A 16422-nucleotide genomic window follows, 5' to 3' on the forward strand; every position below is an offset into this window, starting at 1 on the left:
CTTTGTCCTTTCTCTTCAGAATAACCCTAGAGGGAAATCTCTTTCATTTTAAGACTAGCATGTTAAACTTTTGAAAAGTTTGAGTATAAAACCTAAAGCTAAAACTTATACTCATTGCTGACTTTAAAAAAATCTTTATTGAAACATCTAAAGAAGGATAAATAATTTTGGACATAACTGTACACTTGCTTCTCTTATGAGCTTTAAAAGACTGAGTTAAATGATTTACTACAGTAGTAAAACCCCAAGAATTCAGGAAATCTAAACATTCAAGTTTATGAGGTTCTGGATTATTTAGATATTCAACCCTACCAAAACTTACTTATCGAGGGCATAAGGGTTGAAGAAGATAGGAATGGAGAACTTGGGAGCTTCCTGACTCAGAGTAATTTTTTTCTTTTATATTGTAGAAAGTAGAATTTTAAAATACATTTTAGAAGGATTCATCCTTAAAAAAAAGTTTTCTGTCCCAAGAATGGAAATGGAAAAGAGAAATAGAAAGTCACTATGACTTCAGGTCATACCTAGTATGGGTCACCTTGGGAACTTGTTTTATTCGTGTAAAAGGCTTTTTCAAAAAGAAAGGGTACAAAGCATAGACAAAAGCCAGTGAGTCAGAATTCAAATGTGTGAGTTATTCAGCTGTTTTATTTCTAAGGCAGGCAGTTCTTTATAAGCTTCCTCGATGATTTTGTCCATTGTTTATCCACCGCCGTATGTGTTCATGTAGAGAAGATGTATATCTCATTGGCTTTTTAGTTCACTCTTTGGTGCTCTGACGGATTCCCTGGTGGCTCAGATGGTAAAGAGTCTGCCTGCAATGTGGGAGACCTGGGTTTGATCATTGGGTCAGGAAGATCCCCTGGAGAAGGAAATGGCAACCCACTCCAGTATTCTTGCCTGGAAAATCCCATGGATGGAGAACATGGGGAGTCCATAGGATCACAAAGAGTCCAACACGACTGAGCAACTTCACTTTTACTTTCTGCTTCAGGAATTTGAAGTGATTGCCCAGATCAAGCTCCTACAGTCTGCCTGCAACAGCTACTGCATGAGCCCAGATCCAAAGTTCATCCAGTGGTTCCAGAGGCAGCAGCTCCTGACCGAGGAGGAGAGGTGGGCAGACCCATCGTCCTTCGGGTGGAGCTGCAGTGTTGGTCAGAGGAATACCGCATCTGGTCACTCACTTGGCCATTTATTCAACAGCTCTTTAGCGAGCAGCAACTAGGCTTTCAAAGGATAATAGTGTAGCAGAAAAAACTGAACTGCCAGCATCAGAAAACGTGCTTTCAGATTCTTGTGCTGTACCATTCATTTATCTTTGTCACCTTGAACAAGTCACGTATTCTTCCTGATCTTCAGGATGCTCTTCTGTAAGATGTCTGTTTGAGAGGATTAAATGTAATCTTCTTGGAGACAGCATCATTGCCATCACTATTGGTCACTATTGGTAATTGGCACTAGCTTTGAGGGAGTGTTCAAGGGGGCAGGAGAAACAGACTCATGAAGAGTTGAAATAACAACAGTGGGTAATCAAAGTGCTGCAGGACCCACAGGCAGGAAGAGTTCACTTGGCCAAGGATGGGGGAAATGGGGAAGAGCTCATAAAGGCACTAACATCTGGGCTAGGCTGTGGAGGAAAGAAAAGATTTCGCCAGGAGAACTGGAGGAGAACATTCCAGACAGAAGAATGTGAGCAAAGGTCAGGTGCCCTGACAAGCTTGACATTTGGAAGAATGGTTAGAACACTGGCGTGTCTGATTCATGAGTGGACGGGTTTCAAAACAGAGGTTGATGAGCCTGGAGAGTACACTCACTGCAGTGCCTTGAATGTTGGCCCGTCAGAGGTGTGTAGCTTTACCCTATAGTTCAGAGGATTAGAGTTCACAGGCCTTATCCAGCCTACCAGCTGTTTTCACATACTTAAACGGCTGAAAAAGAAACAGCAGAAGAGGACTATCGTGTCATGGGATAGTTATTTGAAATCGAAATTTTAGTATCCATTGATAAAGTTATAAGGGCTTCCCGGGTGGCTAAGTGGTAAAGAATCCTCCTGCCAGTGCAGGAGACACAGGACATGTGGGTTCGATCCCTGGGTTGTGAAAATCTCCTGGAGGAGGAAATGTCAACCCACGCTCATATTCTTGCCAGGGAAATCCCATGGACAGAGGGGCCTGGTGGGCTACAGTCCATGGGGTCACAAAAGAGCTACAGTCCATGGGGTCACAAAGGAGTCGGACACGACTGAGTGACTGAGCACACACACAATAAAGTTGTATTGGAACACAGCCCATTCATTTCCCTCTTGTTTATGGTTGCTTTCATGCTTTCAAGGCAGAGCTGAATAGTTGCAACAGTTACCACACGGCCTGCAAAGCCTAAAATCCTTAATATCTCGTCCTGTACAGAACACATTTTCTGACCTCTGCTGTAGAACAGGGGATTTCCTTGAAAGTTTCTCATCAGGGAAGGTGAAGTTGACTGAAAAACAAGTATTTTGCCAATGAGGAAATTGAGGTTTAGAGAAGGGCTGTAATTTGCCAGTGATAGACTTTAGATTCAAAGTCAGGTCTTCCTGACTTTACAACCTAAGCTCTGAAGGTGGTTGCAATCCTGTAAACTCCATAAGCCTGCTTCCTCATTTGAAATGCAGATGTTTTCTGAGGTCCTTGGTAATGGAATGGATTGGTCCTGTTACATTAAAACCTTTGATTAAAAGAAAAAAAAAAAGCTCTTTGATTCGGAGTACACGTCAATTAATGAAGGTTTTGTTTTTGCTATGTATTGGATAGAAAACAAAAAAGTTACTGCCTCTTTCTACGTTTTCTGGTCTGATGATCAGTATATATGAACTTCCTCTCTGTGCATCAAATTCATATATGGAACATTCACACCATGGCCAGTGATTTGAATCAGAAAGTTCAGGGTCAGAATATCAGCTGTGAAACTGACTTTTTAATGATTAAAGGAATCTTGTTAAACATATCCTATTTTTTTTTCCTTGCGATTTATAAAAGCCCTGTGTCTAAAGTTAGTATTTGAATAATGCCTATATCAATGAATACTTCTGCTTGACCAACTACCTGGATACATCTTTAGGTTTAAAAAAGTACACAATATTAGCAACTTATCAAGCTAATGTTTACCACTTACCTTCTTCACCTGAACTTCCCAGGCAGCACTAGTGGTAAAGAACCCACCTGTCAATGCAGGAGACGTAAGAGGACACAGGTTTGACCCCTGGGTTTGGAAGATCCCCTGGAGGAGGGCGCAGCAACCCACTCCAGTATTCTTCCATGGAGAATTCCATGGACAGAGGACCCTGGCAGACTATGGTCCATAGGGTTGCAAGAGTTGGACATGACTGAAGTGATTTAGCATGCATGCACGCTTCTTCACCTACCTAGAACCAAGTACATCTCCTAACTAAAGCTACAAGCTTTCATAAGAGACATTTCAAGGCAGACCTACATTCTTCTTGTGCTTATGGAAGTTATATCTGCCTGGAATATAGATGTCTGAATCTGGAGTATTTTTAATTTGGGATGTTTTGGCAATTAGAAATGATATTTATATATTTTTATCAATAATATAACTACCTATGTCTATTTATTGAAGATTAGATCATTTACAAATGTCTCTTTCATTTCCTGTAGATAAACAGTAAGTTGAGTATATATATACACACACACACACGTGTGTGGGCATACTCACACAGACACACAAAGTAATGGGAGGTAGCTGGTAATGGGAGAAGTAATAGGAGGAGAAATGATTCTTTCCCTGGCCCAACCATAGGCTGAAAACAATCAGGGAAACAAAAGGAGTCAGCTTTGATACAGCCAGAACCAGCAAATCCATGTGTTTTGAGTCATGCAGAACTAAACAGTCTCAACCTATATACCAGTGGGGGTTTGATGGGAGGAGGCATATATGTCAATTTGTAAAATCTGGTTGTTAAGTCAGTACCCTCTGACCTTTGTCATAGAACAACATAGTCCATATCTTGACTTTGAACAGTCAGAGCCTTCCTCTCAAAGGAAGCCAGTGAATCGTGTGGATTTAAATCTGTTCACTTCCCAAGCTCTGTCCTCACAGGCTCCCCTCTCTCCCCAGCTACGCCCTCTCCTGTGAGATCGAAGCGGCTGCTGATGCCAGCGCCACATCGCCCAAGCCTCGGAAGAGCATGGTGAAGAGGCTCAGCCTGTGAGTGCCACCCTGGGGTCCTGGGGCCCAAGAGGGTCCCATCAGAGTGGGAGAGGGGGAGGGTATTCAACAAAGTTCCCCTGAGCCCATTCACTCATTTGTTAAATCGTTAACCTGTCCGTCCCGACTTCAGTACATTTCCTAGATCCATTCTTCCCCACTGTTCTCTCTGACCTGGACCACCATCATCCCCTGCCTGGACCACACTCCTGCAAGATCCTTACTGACTTCTGGCCCCACCCTTGCTCCAACAGTTCTATTTTCCACCCAGGAGTCTGGCAGTGTGTTCAAATGTATCCCGGATTGTATCACTTCCTTGCTGTAAAATGTCTACTGGTCTTGTTTTAAGGTAGCACCCGAATTCCTTATCCTGTTTCACTAGGCCCAGCGTGATCTTCCCCAGTCTTCTTGCCACCTTTCTCTGTCTGGAATCCCCCTTGTTCACCACGATCCAGCCCCGCTCATCCCCCAGCCCTCATTTAACCTCCCCAGGCTCCGTGCACACTAGACGCACCAGGTATTTGCACTAGATGTCCCCGTGACCTGACACACGTTCTCTCCAGACTCGCTCCTTCAGATGTTGGCACAAGCATTACCTCCTTAGAGAGCATCTTGTCTAATGTTGCCATCTGCCCTGATCACTCCCAGCCATGCCCGTTGTCTCCTCCAGTGGAATGTAAGCCACTGAGAGCAGGAACCTTATCCGTTGTGTTCATGGCTGTTTGTCCAGCTCAGGGCCAGGTGTAGCTAACTTAACAACACCTGTCTCCCTCTCATCACAATCCAAAGTCTTCACAGTGGCTCTCAAGCCCCTTCAGGACCTAAAGTGTCATCCCAACCCTGTCCACGTGTCTTGCCCCTGCCTGTCCTCACCTTCCCCCTCTCTGTGCACTGCAGCCCCCCTGCCCCCATGCTGCCCTGAGCTCACTAAGCACACTCATTTTCATTTGCTGTTTCTTCTGCTTAGAACACTGTTCCCCAGATAGCCAAATGGCTCAGTCCCTCACTTACTCCACATCTTTGTTGAAATGAGCCTTCCCTAACCACTTTATATAAAACTGTAACCTGTCCATGTTACCTGCCCTTGGCACCTTCTCTCACCCTCACCCACTTTGAATTTCTCCACTGCATTTACCTCCAGTTGACATGCCGTATTTGGATGTATCTGTTTATTAAATGGAAGGCAAACTCTGACGGCAGAAGTTTATATCTGTTTTTGGTTCATTGTTAACCTCGGAAATTGGTGTCCCATACATAGTAGGTGAACAATACATATTTATTGAATGAACAGATTGAGTCATGTGCCAACACTGTTATGAGAACAGTGTATGTATTTCTCATCTGATGCATAAAATAACCTACTGCTGCTGCTGCTAAGTCGCTTCAGTCGTGTCCGACTCTGTGCAACTCCATAGACGGCAGCCCACCAGGCTCCCCTGTCCCTGGGATTCCCCAGGCAAGAACATTGGAGTGGGTTGCCATTTCCTTCTCCAATGCATGAAAGTGAAAAGTCAAAGTGAAGTTGCTCAGTCGTGCCCAACTGTTAGCGGCCTCATGGACTGCAGCCTACCAGGCTCCTCCGTCCATGGGATTTTCCAGGCAAGAGTACTGGAGTGGGGTGCCATTGCCTTCTCCGAAAATAACCTACTAGGTTCTACTATTATGCCAGTTTCTTTTTGGTGGTGCCACGAGGCATGTAGAATTTTAGTTCCCTAACCAGGGATGGAACCTGCACCCACTGCATTGGGAGCATGGCGTCTTAACCACTGGACTGCCAGGGAAGTGCTGATAACCAGTTTTATAAACTGGGAAAATAAGGCACAGACAGGGTGAATAGTATGCCAATTATTGTCGGATCTGGGCTCAAATCCAAGATTTGGCTCTAGAGCCAGGGGATCCTTTAACTGTCTGTCTAGTGGAGAAATACCTTCTGGGGGAAGAGGAGAAGGACATAGGAAATAGGAAGTAAGAAGTGGAGGAGAGGAGAAGATGAAGGAAGGAAGGAAGAAAAGGAGGAAAGAGTGAGGGGGAAGGAAGGGAAGGAAGAGAGCCGCCAGTATAATTAGACCCTGTGCTTTGAATGTGGCAAATGTTATGGAAGAGTCTTAAGAGAACCTAGTCTGTCTTGAAGTTGAGCCCATAGACATTAAACTCTGATAGACCTTAGACTAGTGAATCTAATGACGGCTAGAGAGACAAGTTCAAGGAAGCAAGGATTATCATTTGATTAACACATTTGTTCTTCCCTTCTGAAGGTGTATACCTGTGTCTGGTCCTTTCACTGACACAGTCTGCGTTGGCCAGGAGTTTCGCTCTTCCCCCCACAAAGCCCCACTAGTGCTTGGAGGTCCAAGAAAGGAAGCGACATGAAAAATGGGTCAAGAGATGGTGGGATGGAGTTGAGACAGAGCAAAGATACGCTTTTTAGGTCTTGGAATTTAAGCTTCTAATTCCTTAAATTATTTAATAAAAAAATCAAGCCTATCCTCATTGTTTCTACTCTTGTTATTTTCCATAGAATATGTTAGTCGCTCAGTAGTGTCCAACTCTTTGTGACCGCATGGACTGTAGCCCAACAGGCTCCTCTGTCCATGGGATTTCCCAGGCAAGAATACTGGAGTGGGTAGCCATTCCCTTCTCCAGGAGACCTTCCTGACATAGTCAGTGCTTATTTGGGTTTGGACCCATTTGCTCGTTTCTTTACATGCCATTCCTTCTTGCATCTTATGCCTTCCTTCCTGTTGTTGATTAATGGTAAATAGTCATTGTCTGAAAAAGTCTTTGTTTTGCCCTCACTCTTGGAGTCATACGGTTTAGAATTTCAAGCTATTATTCCATATCTTCTGACCTCTGTTGTTGCTCTTGAGATGTCTGGTGTGTGTTTAATTTTTGTTTTTGTGTATTACGCCCTGTGCCCTGTTGCTTTTAAGAACCTCTTTTGTCTTTAACACACCACTGTGCAGGTTAAGTGAGGATTTCGTCTTACTGATCCTATTCAGGGTGTTCTTCCTGGATCTGAGGATTCCTGTGGTCCATTAGTTCTGGAATCTCTTCAGACCCTTCAGATACGGTGTCTTTTCCATTCCATCATTTGTCTTCTTCTGGGACTCTCCTTACAGACATTGCAGGCATTCCTTCCATTCTCTGTGTCTTTTAACCGCTTTTGTTATTCATGTCTTTGTATTTTGATGCTGATCTCTGAGGATTTTCTTCAGACCTGTCATCTAGTTGGCAGTTTTTCTTTTCAGTGTTTGGTTAATCCTTCCACTGAGTTTTTAGATTTAAATCACTACCTTTTTTGTCAGAGTGCCTTGCTCTTAACCACTGTTTCAGCTTCTTCTCATATGTTTTTAATGTTTTTCAATGTATTTGTTTTATAGCTTGACTCATGGTAGACACTCAAATGATTGAATGAATGAATTATTAGTTTGTTTCTGACGGTTTTTATCATCTAAAGTTCTCAGGAGTCTAGACTTGCTGTTTTGGGACTTCCCTGGTGGTCCAATGGTTAAGACTTTACCTTCCAGTGCATGGGGTGTGGGTTTGATCCCTGGTCAAGGAGCTAGGATCCCACATGCCTCGAGACCAAAAAAAAAAGATCGTCTAGACTTCCTGTTTGTTATGCTTCTCTCTTTGGATAGGTTATTTTCTTGTGTGTATATTGTGAGTTCATCTTTATCAGGGAATTCTCTGAAACCTAAGTTGAAGATATATTCCTTCAGAAAGGTGTTTTTTTTTTTTTTTTTTAATGCTAGTTTCTTCAGAAGGATCACTGGCTGGAGAGTTCCTAGTTCTTAGATTAGCTAAGTAGCAAATCTGAATGAGGTGCTGGCTAAAATCACATATGATTTAGGGGAGAGATTTTTCTCCTACCTAAGCTCAGGCCAACAGATAAATTTTCCTGGGTAGGAAGATTTTTTTTTTTAGCCCATCTTTTTACTAAGGGTATAGATAGCCCATTGAGGATCCTGGCTCTGTATAAAGGATGTCAGTACTAACTCTCTACCTTACATAAACAGAAGCCCTCATCTTTGGACCCTGTGTATGTGTCAGAACCCATGTGCTGAGTTTGCCAAGGTTGGCACCTCCCACTCCCCATCCAGAGCAGCTGCAGAGTTAGCTTGCATATTCTGGTTTTCAGTTCCCTTTTTGTTTCTAGCCTGCAGGGATTTTCCTTACTGTCTTGTAAGCCCAACTTTGAGAAGAATTTGTAATGCTTCTCATCTAGTTGTTTAATGATGAAGGGGTTTAGGTTATTGTAGTTCACGGGATTGTTGGAGAAGAAATCTTCCTGCTTGGTTTCTTGTCCAGCACAGGGCCAGCCTTCTTTTTTAGCCTCTTGGAGTTCATTTTATGGTGGGAAGTGATAGGAGTATGGCCACAGTACTTTGATCCTGCCAAAGTGGTCCAGGAACTCTCAAAAAATGGAGAACCATTGACCCAGGAAGACCTCAGATTAATAAGGTCCTTCCTCCAGCTAGGCAATGTGTCTCCTTTGAGGTTAGAAATAACCTATTGGGACAAGATGTTTACTGCAATCTATTAGAAACTGGGTAAAAAATCTTTTCCTAATAATGACAGGGCACACAAAACTGAGAAGACATCAAGGACTTATTAACACAAAATACTTGCTTAATCATGGATTCCAGATTTTTACGAGCCTGAACGCCTGGCATTATGCTTTCTGCAGACTGTTTCTGGGGTCGGACATTGTCACCAGTAGCGCCCCCACCAAAGAGCAGCCCAAGTCCGCTACCAGCGGGAGCTCTGGTGAGAGCATGGACTCCGTCAGCGTGTCATCCTGCGAGTCCAACCACTCAGAGGTGGAGGAAGGCTCCATCACTCCCATGGACACACCCGACGAGCCTCAAAAAAAGGTACATCCTTAACCCTTTTCCATAATTCCCGATGCGGCCATCTGATCTAGCGTTTGCCACATGAGGAATGTCTGTTTTCTGGTTGATCTCGCTAGAGGATTTTGCAAGTCATATTTTGAACCAGGTGTTATAAGCAGAGTTCAGTCCAGGGACTCGTCCCTTATTATAGAAAGTGTCCAGAAGTGATAAGGCTGTTGGTTCCTTCATCGAGCCTTTGAAACATCATTCCACACTCACATCCAGAGGCAGCTGAAGGACTGTGACTTGTAACGTGAGCTACCCTTTATTTGGGAGATGGAGAATTGTCTTCGAAGGAGCGAAAAGTCAAGAGCCAGAACGTGTCAGTTTCTTGGTGTCATACCTGGTCTCAGCCACGCGTATCCCATGTAATGCTGCGGAGAAAGCCACTCCAGACTCGGTGCCCTCAAGCAACAGCCATTTGTTCTCTGTCCTGCGTTTGCAGGTTGGTTGGTTTGGCTTGGGCTTGGTCATGATTTGGTCCAGGTCTTCTCTACCTGCCTCTTGTGGTTTTTGGAGTCACCCAGGGCCTGCTCTTAGTGTGCTAAATTGGATGAGCAACAGGGCATTGCATGTGCCTAACAAGCCTCTGCACGGGCTCTATCTACCAATTTATTTTCCAGAGCAAAGTTGTGTGGCCCAATCCCACATAAATAAATGAGGTGGGGAACTATACTCCACTTCCAGTGGGAGGAAGTGTGGAGTCACAGGGCATGGAAGCAGGGGAGGGTGAGGAATGGTTAACAAGGATACAATCTGCCGTGGCCCCCAAAAGGGAGAGTGATGAGAGGTGATAAAGGAGTTCTCAGGGAGAGTCTTCATGTCTGTGGCTGTAGAAATCAGTGAAAAGAAAACAAAAAGTCCACGTGCATCTCCTATACACACCTGCTTCAGTCTGTTGATCAAGGAGATTGGATGAGAGATGTCAGCTTTGACGTGACTAGAACTTGCACCCTTTGGGAGAGGATCTTGCCTGGCTAGACTTGCTGTGTAAGTGTCTACTGGCCCCTTAGCTTTTGCTGAGGCCAGTGAGGTGGAGTGTTGGTCGCAGTCTCTTCATTTTGGTTAGATTTGCCATTCCGTAAGGGGGCGTGTGCGCTGCTTCACACTATGGTACAAGCACCAGCAGCAAACTGGAAGCCCTCAGATGACCTTGTCACTGAAGTAGTCAATCCAGGAAGGGCTTATTAGGCCTGAGATGACTCAGATGCTGCCCCAGTGGGATTTCTCACCTTCCTGTTTTAAAACCTGGAGACACATCTTTAATGCTCCAAATATTGAAGGAAAGCTCTGCGAACACCCACGGACTGGCTGTTCTCTCAGGCATGTCTCCCTAACCAGGGATGGAATCATTCTTCATGATTTGACATTCAGCACTGAATCTGTCAGAAATCTGGGGTGAAGCGTCATCACTCACCTTGTGGCAGGTTCTCGGGCTTTGTAGGCTCCGTTTCCGATGGACTTGGATGATGGACGTTGTGCAGCAGTGACAGCTATTGCCCCCATTGCTGTGGGATTTCTCCCTGTGCAGGAAGGACATCTGTTGGTGCCGTGGACGTACCCACAGGTCCTGGTCATCCCTTTGAAACTGTGCAGAAGCCCGGCGTGTGTCCTGTGCACCCCCCTTGCCGTGTTCTTTTTGTCTCCTCCCTTACACGCTGGCTCTTTATAATTTCTTGCACAAGTCATGAATTTTAATTCTTTGGCTGAACCTTTCTCAGAGTCACAGATTTCTCTAGGTTTAAAAATGAGTAATTGAATTGGATGCCAAGTAATTGCTGGGCTGCAGAACCCCAGGGTGTTAACGGGAAAGGCCTCAGTTCTGCTCAGGGCTCGGCTGGCCCCGGAGACCTCCGTGGCTCCTCCCTACCCTGAGGTCCGGCAGCCCTCCACACCCTGCCTTTCCCTTTGGCTAGCTGTGAGGTTGCTCTTTTGTAAAGTGTAATTTGCATTCCTTTTTTCTTGGTTCCCCTGATTATGATTCCTAAACATTTGCTTCACATTTGCTCCACATTACTTAGATTCCCAGGAAGAATTTGGGCTCATGAGGTGGTCTGTTTAATGGTGATATAACCCAGGCATCTTCAAGGCTGTATCTTGAATATAAATATCTTTAAAATCATGAAAAATCTAACAAAGGAAAAAAAATTCACGTGGAGGAAAGGGAAGGGGGAAGAACTGAACCAGTAATTGGAAAACGGACCCTCTTCGCTACTGTGTGGTACACCTGCAAGCAAAGTCAGGCTGTTAAATTATTCACCACCAGTTAGTCCTTGAATTGAGCCACTAAGGTAATTCACTTGGGAAGCTAAGGGAAAAAAAGTAAGCCATATTATGATAGAGCTTCAGTTAGACTTCTGCATACCAGAGTTGTCACATCAGCTGACTGGCTCTAATTAAACTAATGATGCAGTTGAATTTAATATACGTTATGCAATAGGAAAAAGTTCATAGGAAATAAAATAGAGTAGACTTCATTTTACTTGGAGGCCAGATAATCAGAAAACTAAATTTCTGTACTTTGTTTCCATGGGAGGGTAGGTTGGTGTAAAAGAAATTAGTAAGTTTTCTATTTTTTAAATGACCTCCAGATTATCTTATTGGATTAATGTGGTATACTTTAGCTTAACTCATTGAGAAATAATTTGTAATTTTCTATAATAAGAATTGATATTTTAAATGATTCAATTAGTGATTTTTTTTATTGGGGGGGAACACCACCTAATGAGTTGGGGACATCCTCTTTCTTTGGTAATTGATGTTGCACATATAAGAACTCTGTCATGAAGCAGAAAAACACATTAACTCTAGTATATCATTCCTTAATTATTCTTGATATGCAACATGAAAATGTGTACAGTTGGTTCTAGAAACAAATGTGGTTAAGGGTAGGCTGTGTTCCCTCAGGCAAGTCACTCTGTTTCTCTGAATCAATTTCTCTCATATTTATAATGCCCTGAATTTTATTCTTGAGATAAGATACCCGAAATCTCATCACAGACCTCAGTGCTGAGCATCCCTGAGTCTGGCGTACTGTGTTCCTTCACCACCTTATCATGGACTGTGGACGGGGCCTCGGTTATGCCCTTGCTACGTGAACCTGGCCGTGGGAGCCAGGAAACTTGAGCCATGTCCTAATGGTGCTGTCAACACCTGTGGCCTCAGGTTCCTCAGCAGCAGAAAGAGAGTGGGACCAGGCGATCTCCAGGGCCCTTTCCAGGGCTAATGTTCCATGCAGAGCTGGATAATCTGTGGTCCTTATCTTAGAAACGTCTAAAAATACAAGCCATTTCTCTCCTGCTTTGAAAGCCAATGATGAAGCAGAATCACAGTAGAAATGATCTCTGTGGGCAGGTCAAATATTCTTCTTGCTCCAGGCAGGCGATGGGGCTTTCCTCCTGCTCTGTTATCTTCCAGCTTCCTTTGGGAGTCTATGTTGCCTGTAGTTTCTGGTATCTGCTGCCATCTGCTGGTTAACCTCCTTCAGAGCAGTTAAAAGCTTCTCAGGAAATGAGAGGACCTCCTTCGCTCCCCAGATGCAGAGTGATTCTGCCCTGGTTTCTGAATCATTGACAGGCCTCTGCCATGGTAGTGCTTCCATCAGAGATGAGACGCACGTGTGCTATGGGCTGTTGTAGAGCAAATAACTGAAGTTTATTAGTCTCGACATTGACCTCTGCTTTGCAACTTAGCGCACTGTTGGCCAAGGTTCTAACAGTTTGGTTTCCTTTTGGGGTGTGTTTACTCTTCTAGCTCTCCGAGTCCTCCTCCTCCTGTTCCTCCATCCACTCCATGGACACAACTTCCTCAGGGATGTCATCCTTGATGAACCCCCTCTCCTCCCCTCCGTCCTGCAACAACAACCCGAAAATCCACAAGCGCTCTGTCTCTGTGACATCCATTACCTCGACAGTGCTGCCGCCCGTTTACAACCAGCAGAACGAAGACACCTGCATAATCCGCATCAGCATAGAGGACAACAATGGCAACATGTACAAGAGCATCATGGTAAGGCTCTCAGACCACCGCCCCGGGTACTCACCTGCCGTGTCAGCGTGCGCACGTGCATTCGTGCCAAATGGACATGTGCCACTGAATCAATGCCAGAGTCTCCCTGGATATAGGCTAATAGCATGTTCTTTAAACTTTGTATTTTATATCGAAGCATATAGCCAGTTAACAATGTTGTAACAGTTTCAGGTGGACAGCAAAGCGACGATTCAGTTATACATACACATGTATCTATTCTTTTTCAAATTCCTTTCCCATTTAGGTTGTTACAGAATACTGAGCAGAGTTCTATGTGCTGTACAGTAGGTCCTTGTTGGTTATCCATTTGACATACAGCGGTGTGTACATGTTCCTCCCAAACTCCCTAACTATCCCTTTCCCCCACCCTCCCCCACTAGTAACCATAAGTTCCTTCTCTAAGTCTGTGAGTCTGTTTTGTAAATAAGATCATTTGTATCATTTCTTTTTAGATTCTGCATATAAGGGATATCATATGATATTTCTCTTTGTTTGACTTGCTTCACTCAGCATGACACTCTCTAGGCCCATCGATGTTGCTACAAATGGCATTGTTTCATTCTTTTTAATGTATACATTGTATATATGTACCACATCTTCCTTATCCATTCCTCTGTCAGTGGCCAGGTTGCTTCCACATCTTGGCTTATATAGACTAATAACATATTTATATAAAAATGTGCATATCAGCAGTGTGTATAAGATACAATTTTTTATGTCTTAAAAGTTGCTAAGCCTTATTCATCCAAGTCATTGTCACCTTCTTCAAAACTCTCAATTGGGGTGACTACCTAAATGTATCCCAGGGAGGACGCAACTGCTGCACAGCTCGTTGGAAGTCTTCCCAGGGACTTACGTGTCCACATGTCTAACTGGATTGCCATGCATCCTCAGCAATGTCCTTGGTGGTAGCAGTTTTCTCCTCTAGTCACTTGGAGTCACATACAGTATAAGCGGATGATCAAGCTGGACGTATTGTTTGTGTCCACGAGGAACTATGCTTACAAAAAAGTGAGACTGGCCTTTTTGAGCTTCTTGTAAAAAGTGTGTGTTTTTGAGCAAAGTCCCTAAAATGTGTTTTAAATAATGGCGGTCTTTTTGGATCACAAACCATGCCTCTCCTGGTATTAACCTTGGGTATGTAAGGTGTGGTGTGTTTATTACGAGAGCAGACTCCTTATCTTAAAGGGCATCATGTATTGACAAGCAGACTCTCTACTCCTGAAACTGATACAATACTATCATTCAAATGAAAGAAAAGCAGACTCCCTGTAGTAGAATCACACCGACTCCCTGTCGTAGGATCACACCGATTCCCTGTAGTAGAATTACACCGACTCCCTGTAGTAGAATCAATCACACCGACTCCTGTGTCTCTCCCCAGCTTCATCACTTGCCTTCTTTGAGGACTCACTGACTACTTACAAGCTCAGCTCTGAATATGACGTAAATGGTCTGGAGGCACTGTCTGTGAACATGTAAAGAAAAACCTTACTAAAGCATTCACTGAATCAACAAAATGTTTCATGACCATTAGTTGAGTACCTGTCACGGGACCAGGCTTTGGGAGTAGGGAGACGAATGATACATTGCTGTCTTTGAGGAATTTATAATCAAAAAGGAGATTGTAAAGCATTTTTCAAAACATATTGAATATTCTAATAGAGGTGCGATCAGATTTTCCCAGGGCCTCCGGGCCCCACGAAGGCATTTGCGTTAATCCTGCAGGCAGTCGAGTCTTATCAAAGGCTTTTATGTAGCAGTCAGATTTGCTCTTTAGAGAAGTAACTGGCATTGTGGAGACCTCGTGCTGGAACACAGGCGGGCAGATTAGAGATGAGGGAGCAAATTAGAAGCTGCTATCATATTCCACGTAGAAGGTGATAAGGGTTTGAACGATGGTCATGTGGCTGGAGATGATACAGATTTTTGAAAGTTTTTGTAAGTTAGAATTTTAGGATCTATCCATTAAGTTATCAACTTTTTGGTTCCTTTTGTGGGGGAGTGGGAGAGGAAGGATTAAGGTAGCTGGATGGTGGTGGTCCCGTCAAGTGCCATATAACTGCTGGAGGAGGAGGTCTGGGAGCACTTACACTGGAGGTCACTGCAGGACATCCAGATGGCGCGGCCTTCCTGGTACATGGTCAGAAACACAGGTTGGTGCAAGGCCGGTGCTGGGTCGAACACTAGGGGTCGTCCAGCCCCACGGGGTGGACGTGGTCTTGCAGGGGAGGAGGGAAGGCTGAGACGGAACTCGCATGGTGGTGACAGAGGGGCTGATAAAGGAGTGTGGGGGCGGAAGGGGAGCCGCCAGGCAGCCAAGGTCATCGGCGTTACTGTTGTATTTTCAGGGTAGTTTATTCACATGGCTTCTCTCACATGCCATCCAGGGAACTAAGTGCCAGCTGTGTAACCACAGTGTCTCGGCACTGAAAGGAGCTGAGAACTGAACACCTGGACACAGTCAACGTGGATGAGTCTCTCAAACACCCTGTTGAGCCAGAGAAATCAGATATACTGCATCCTGCATCCTGCAAGGGATCTGATCTTTCAAAAACAGGCCTGGCTTGGGGCATTAGAAAACTAACCTCAGGGAAGGGCACAGGGAATGTTTTGAGTTCCTATATAAGGTGTGCGAAGGAGACATCCAGGCACCATTCAGTACTGTAACCACCAGCCATGTTTGGCAGGTGAGGGTTTGAAATGGGCAGAGGCCAAATTGAGATATGCTATGAGTGTGAAATGCACCCAGATTTTGAAGACTTGGTACAAAAAAAAGGAATGAGGATGTAAAATATCTTATTAACAATTTCGTATTGATTATATGCTGATATAATATTTTGGGTATGTTGGGTTAAATAAAATATTAAAATTAATTCCCCTTTTGAAAAAAATTCAAATGTAGCCACTAGATATTTAAAATTACAAATGAGGCTCGTATAGTATGTATCTACGGGACACTGCTGGTTTAGTATATCAGCATAGGGCTGAACTCAGTGCTATCTGTGATGATCTGTTCTCCTGTAGCTTTTATGATACAAAGTAACAAACCCTCAAGGAAAGCCTTTGGCCATCCCATCCCTATGGACACACCTGAGGAGGTTTAAGATAAAGAAAATAAAGGGTAGCCTGGCTTTCTCTTTAAGTAGGTTCAAAGTTGACAGCTGAACCTAACATTAACCATGAAAGTGAAAAATAAAAGTGTTAGTTGCTCAGTCATGTCTGATGCTTTGAGACCCCATGGACTGTAGCCCACCAGGCTCCTCTGTCCATGGAATTCTCTAGGCAAGAA

General features: G+C 44.1%; 1 protein-coding gene across 5 annotated transcripts in view; it reads left to right on the plus strand.

Annotated features, from left to right (window-relative positions):
- Window positions 1-16422, plus strand: part of RGL1 (ral guanine nucleotide dissociation stimulator like 1) — a 277599-nt gene that overhangs the window by 253998 nt on the left and 7179 nt on the right. For all 5 annotated transcript variants that reach the window (XM_027565549.1, XM_027565551.1, XM_027565553.1 and 2 more), the window contains 4 exons: window positions 995-1116; window positions 4117-4206; window positions 8897-9083; window positions 12855-13109. In XM_027565549.1, the coding sequence (XP_027421350.1) occupies window positions 995-1116; window positions 4117-4206; window positions 8897-9083; window positions 12855-13109 (654 nt within the window). The remainder of the gene's footprint in view (window positions 1-994; window positions 1117-4116; window positions 4207-8896; window positions 9084-12854; window positions 13110-16422) is intronic.

Source organism: Bos indicus x Bos taurus, chromosome 16 (genome assembly GCF_003369695.1).
Source record: "Bos indicus x Bos taurus breed Angus x Brahman F1 hybrid chromosome 16, Bos_hybrid_MaternalHap_v2.0, whole genome shotgun sequence".
In the NCBI taxonomy this organism is placed as follows: Eukaryota; Metazoa; Chordata; class Mammalia; order Artiodactyla; family Bovidae; genus Bos; species Bos indicus x Bos taurus.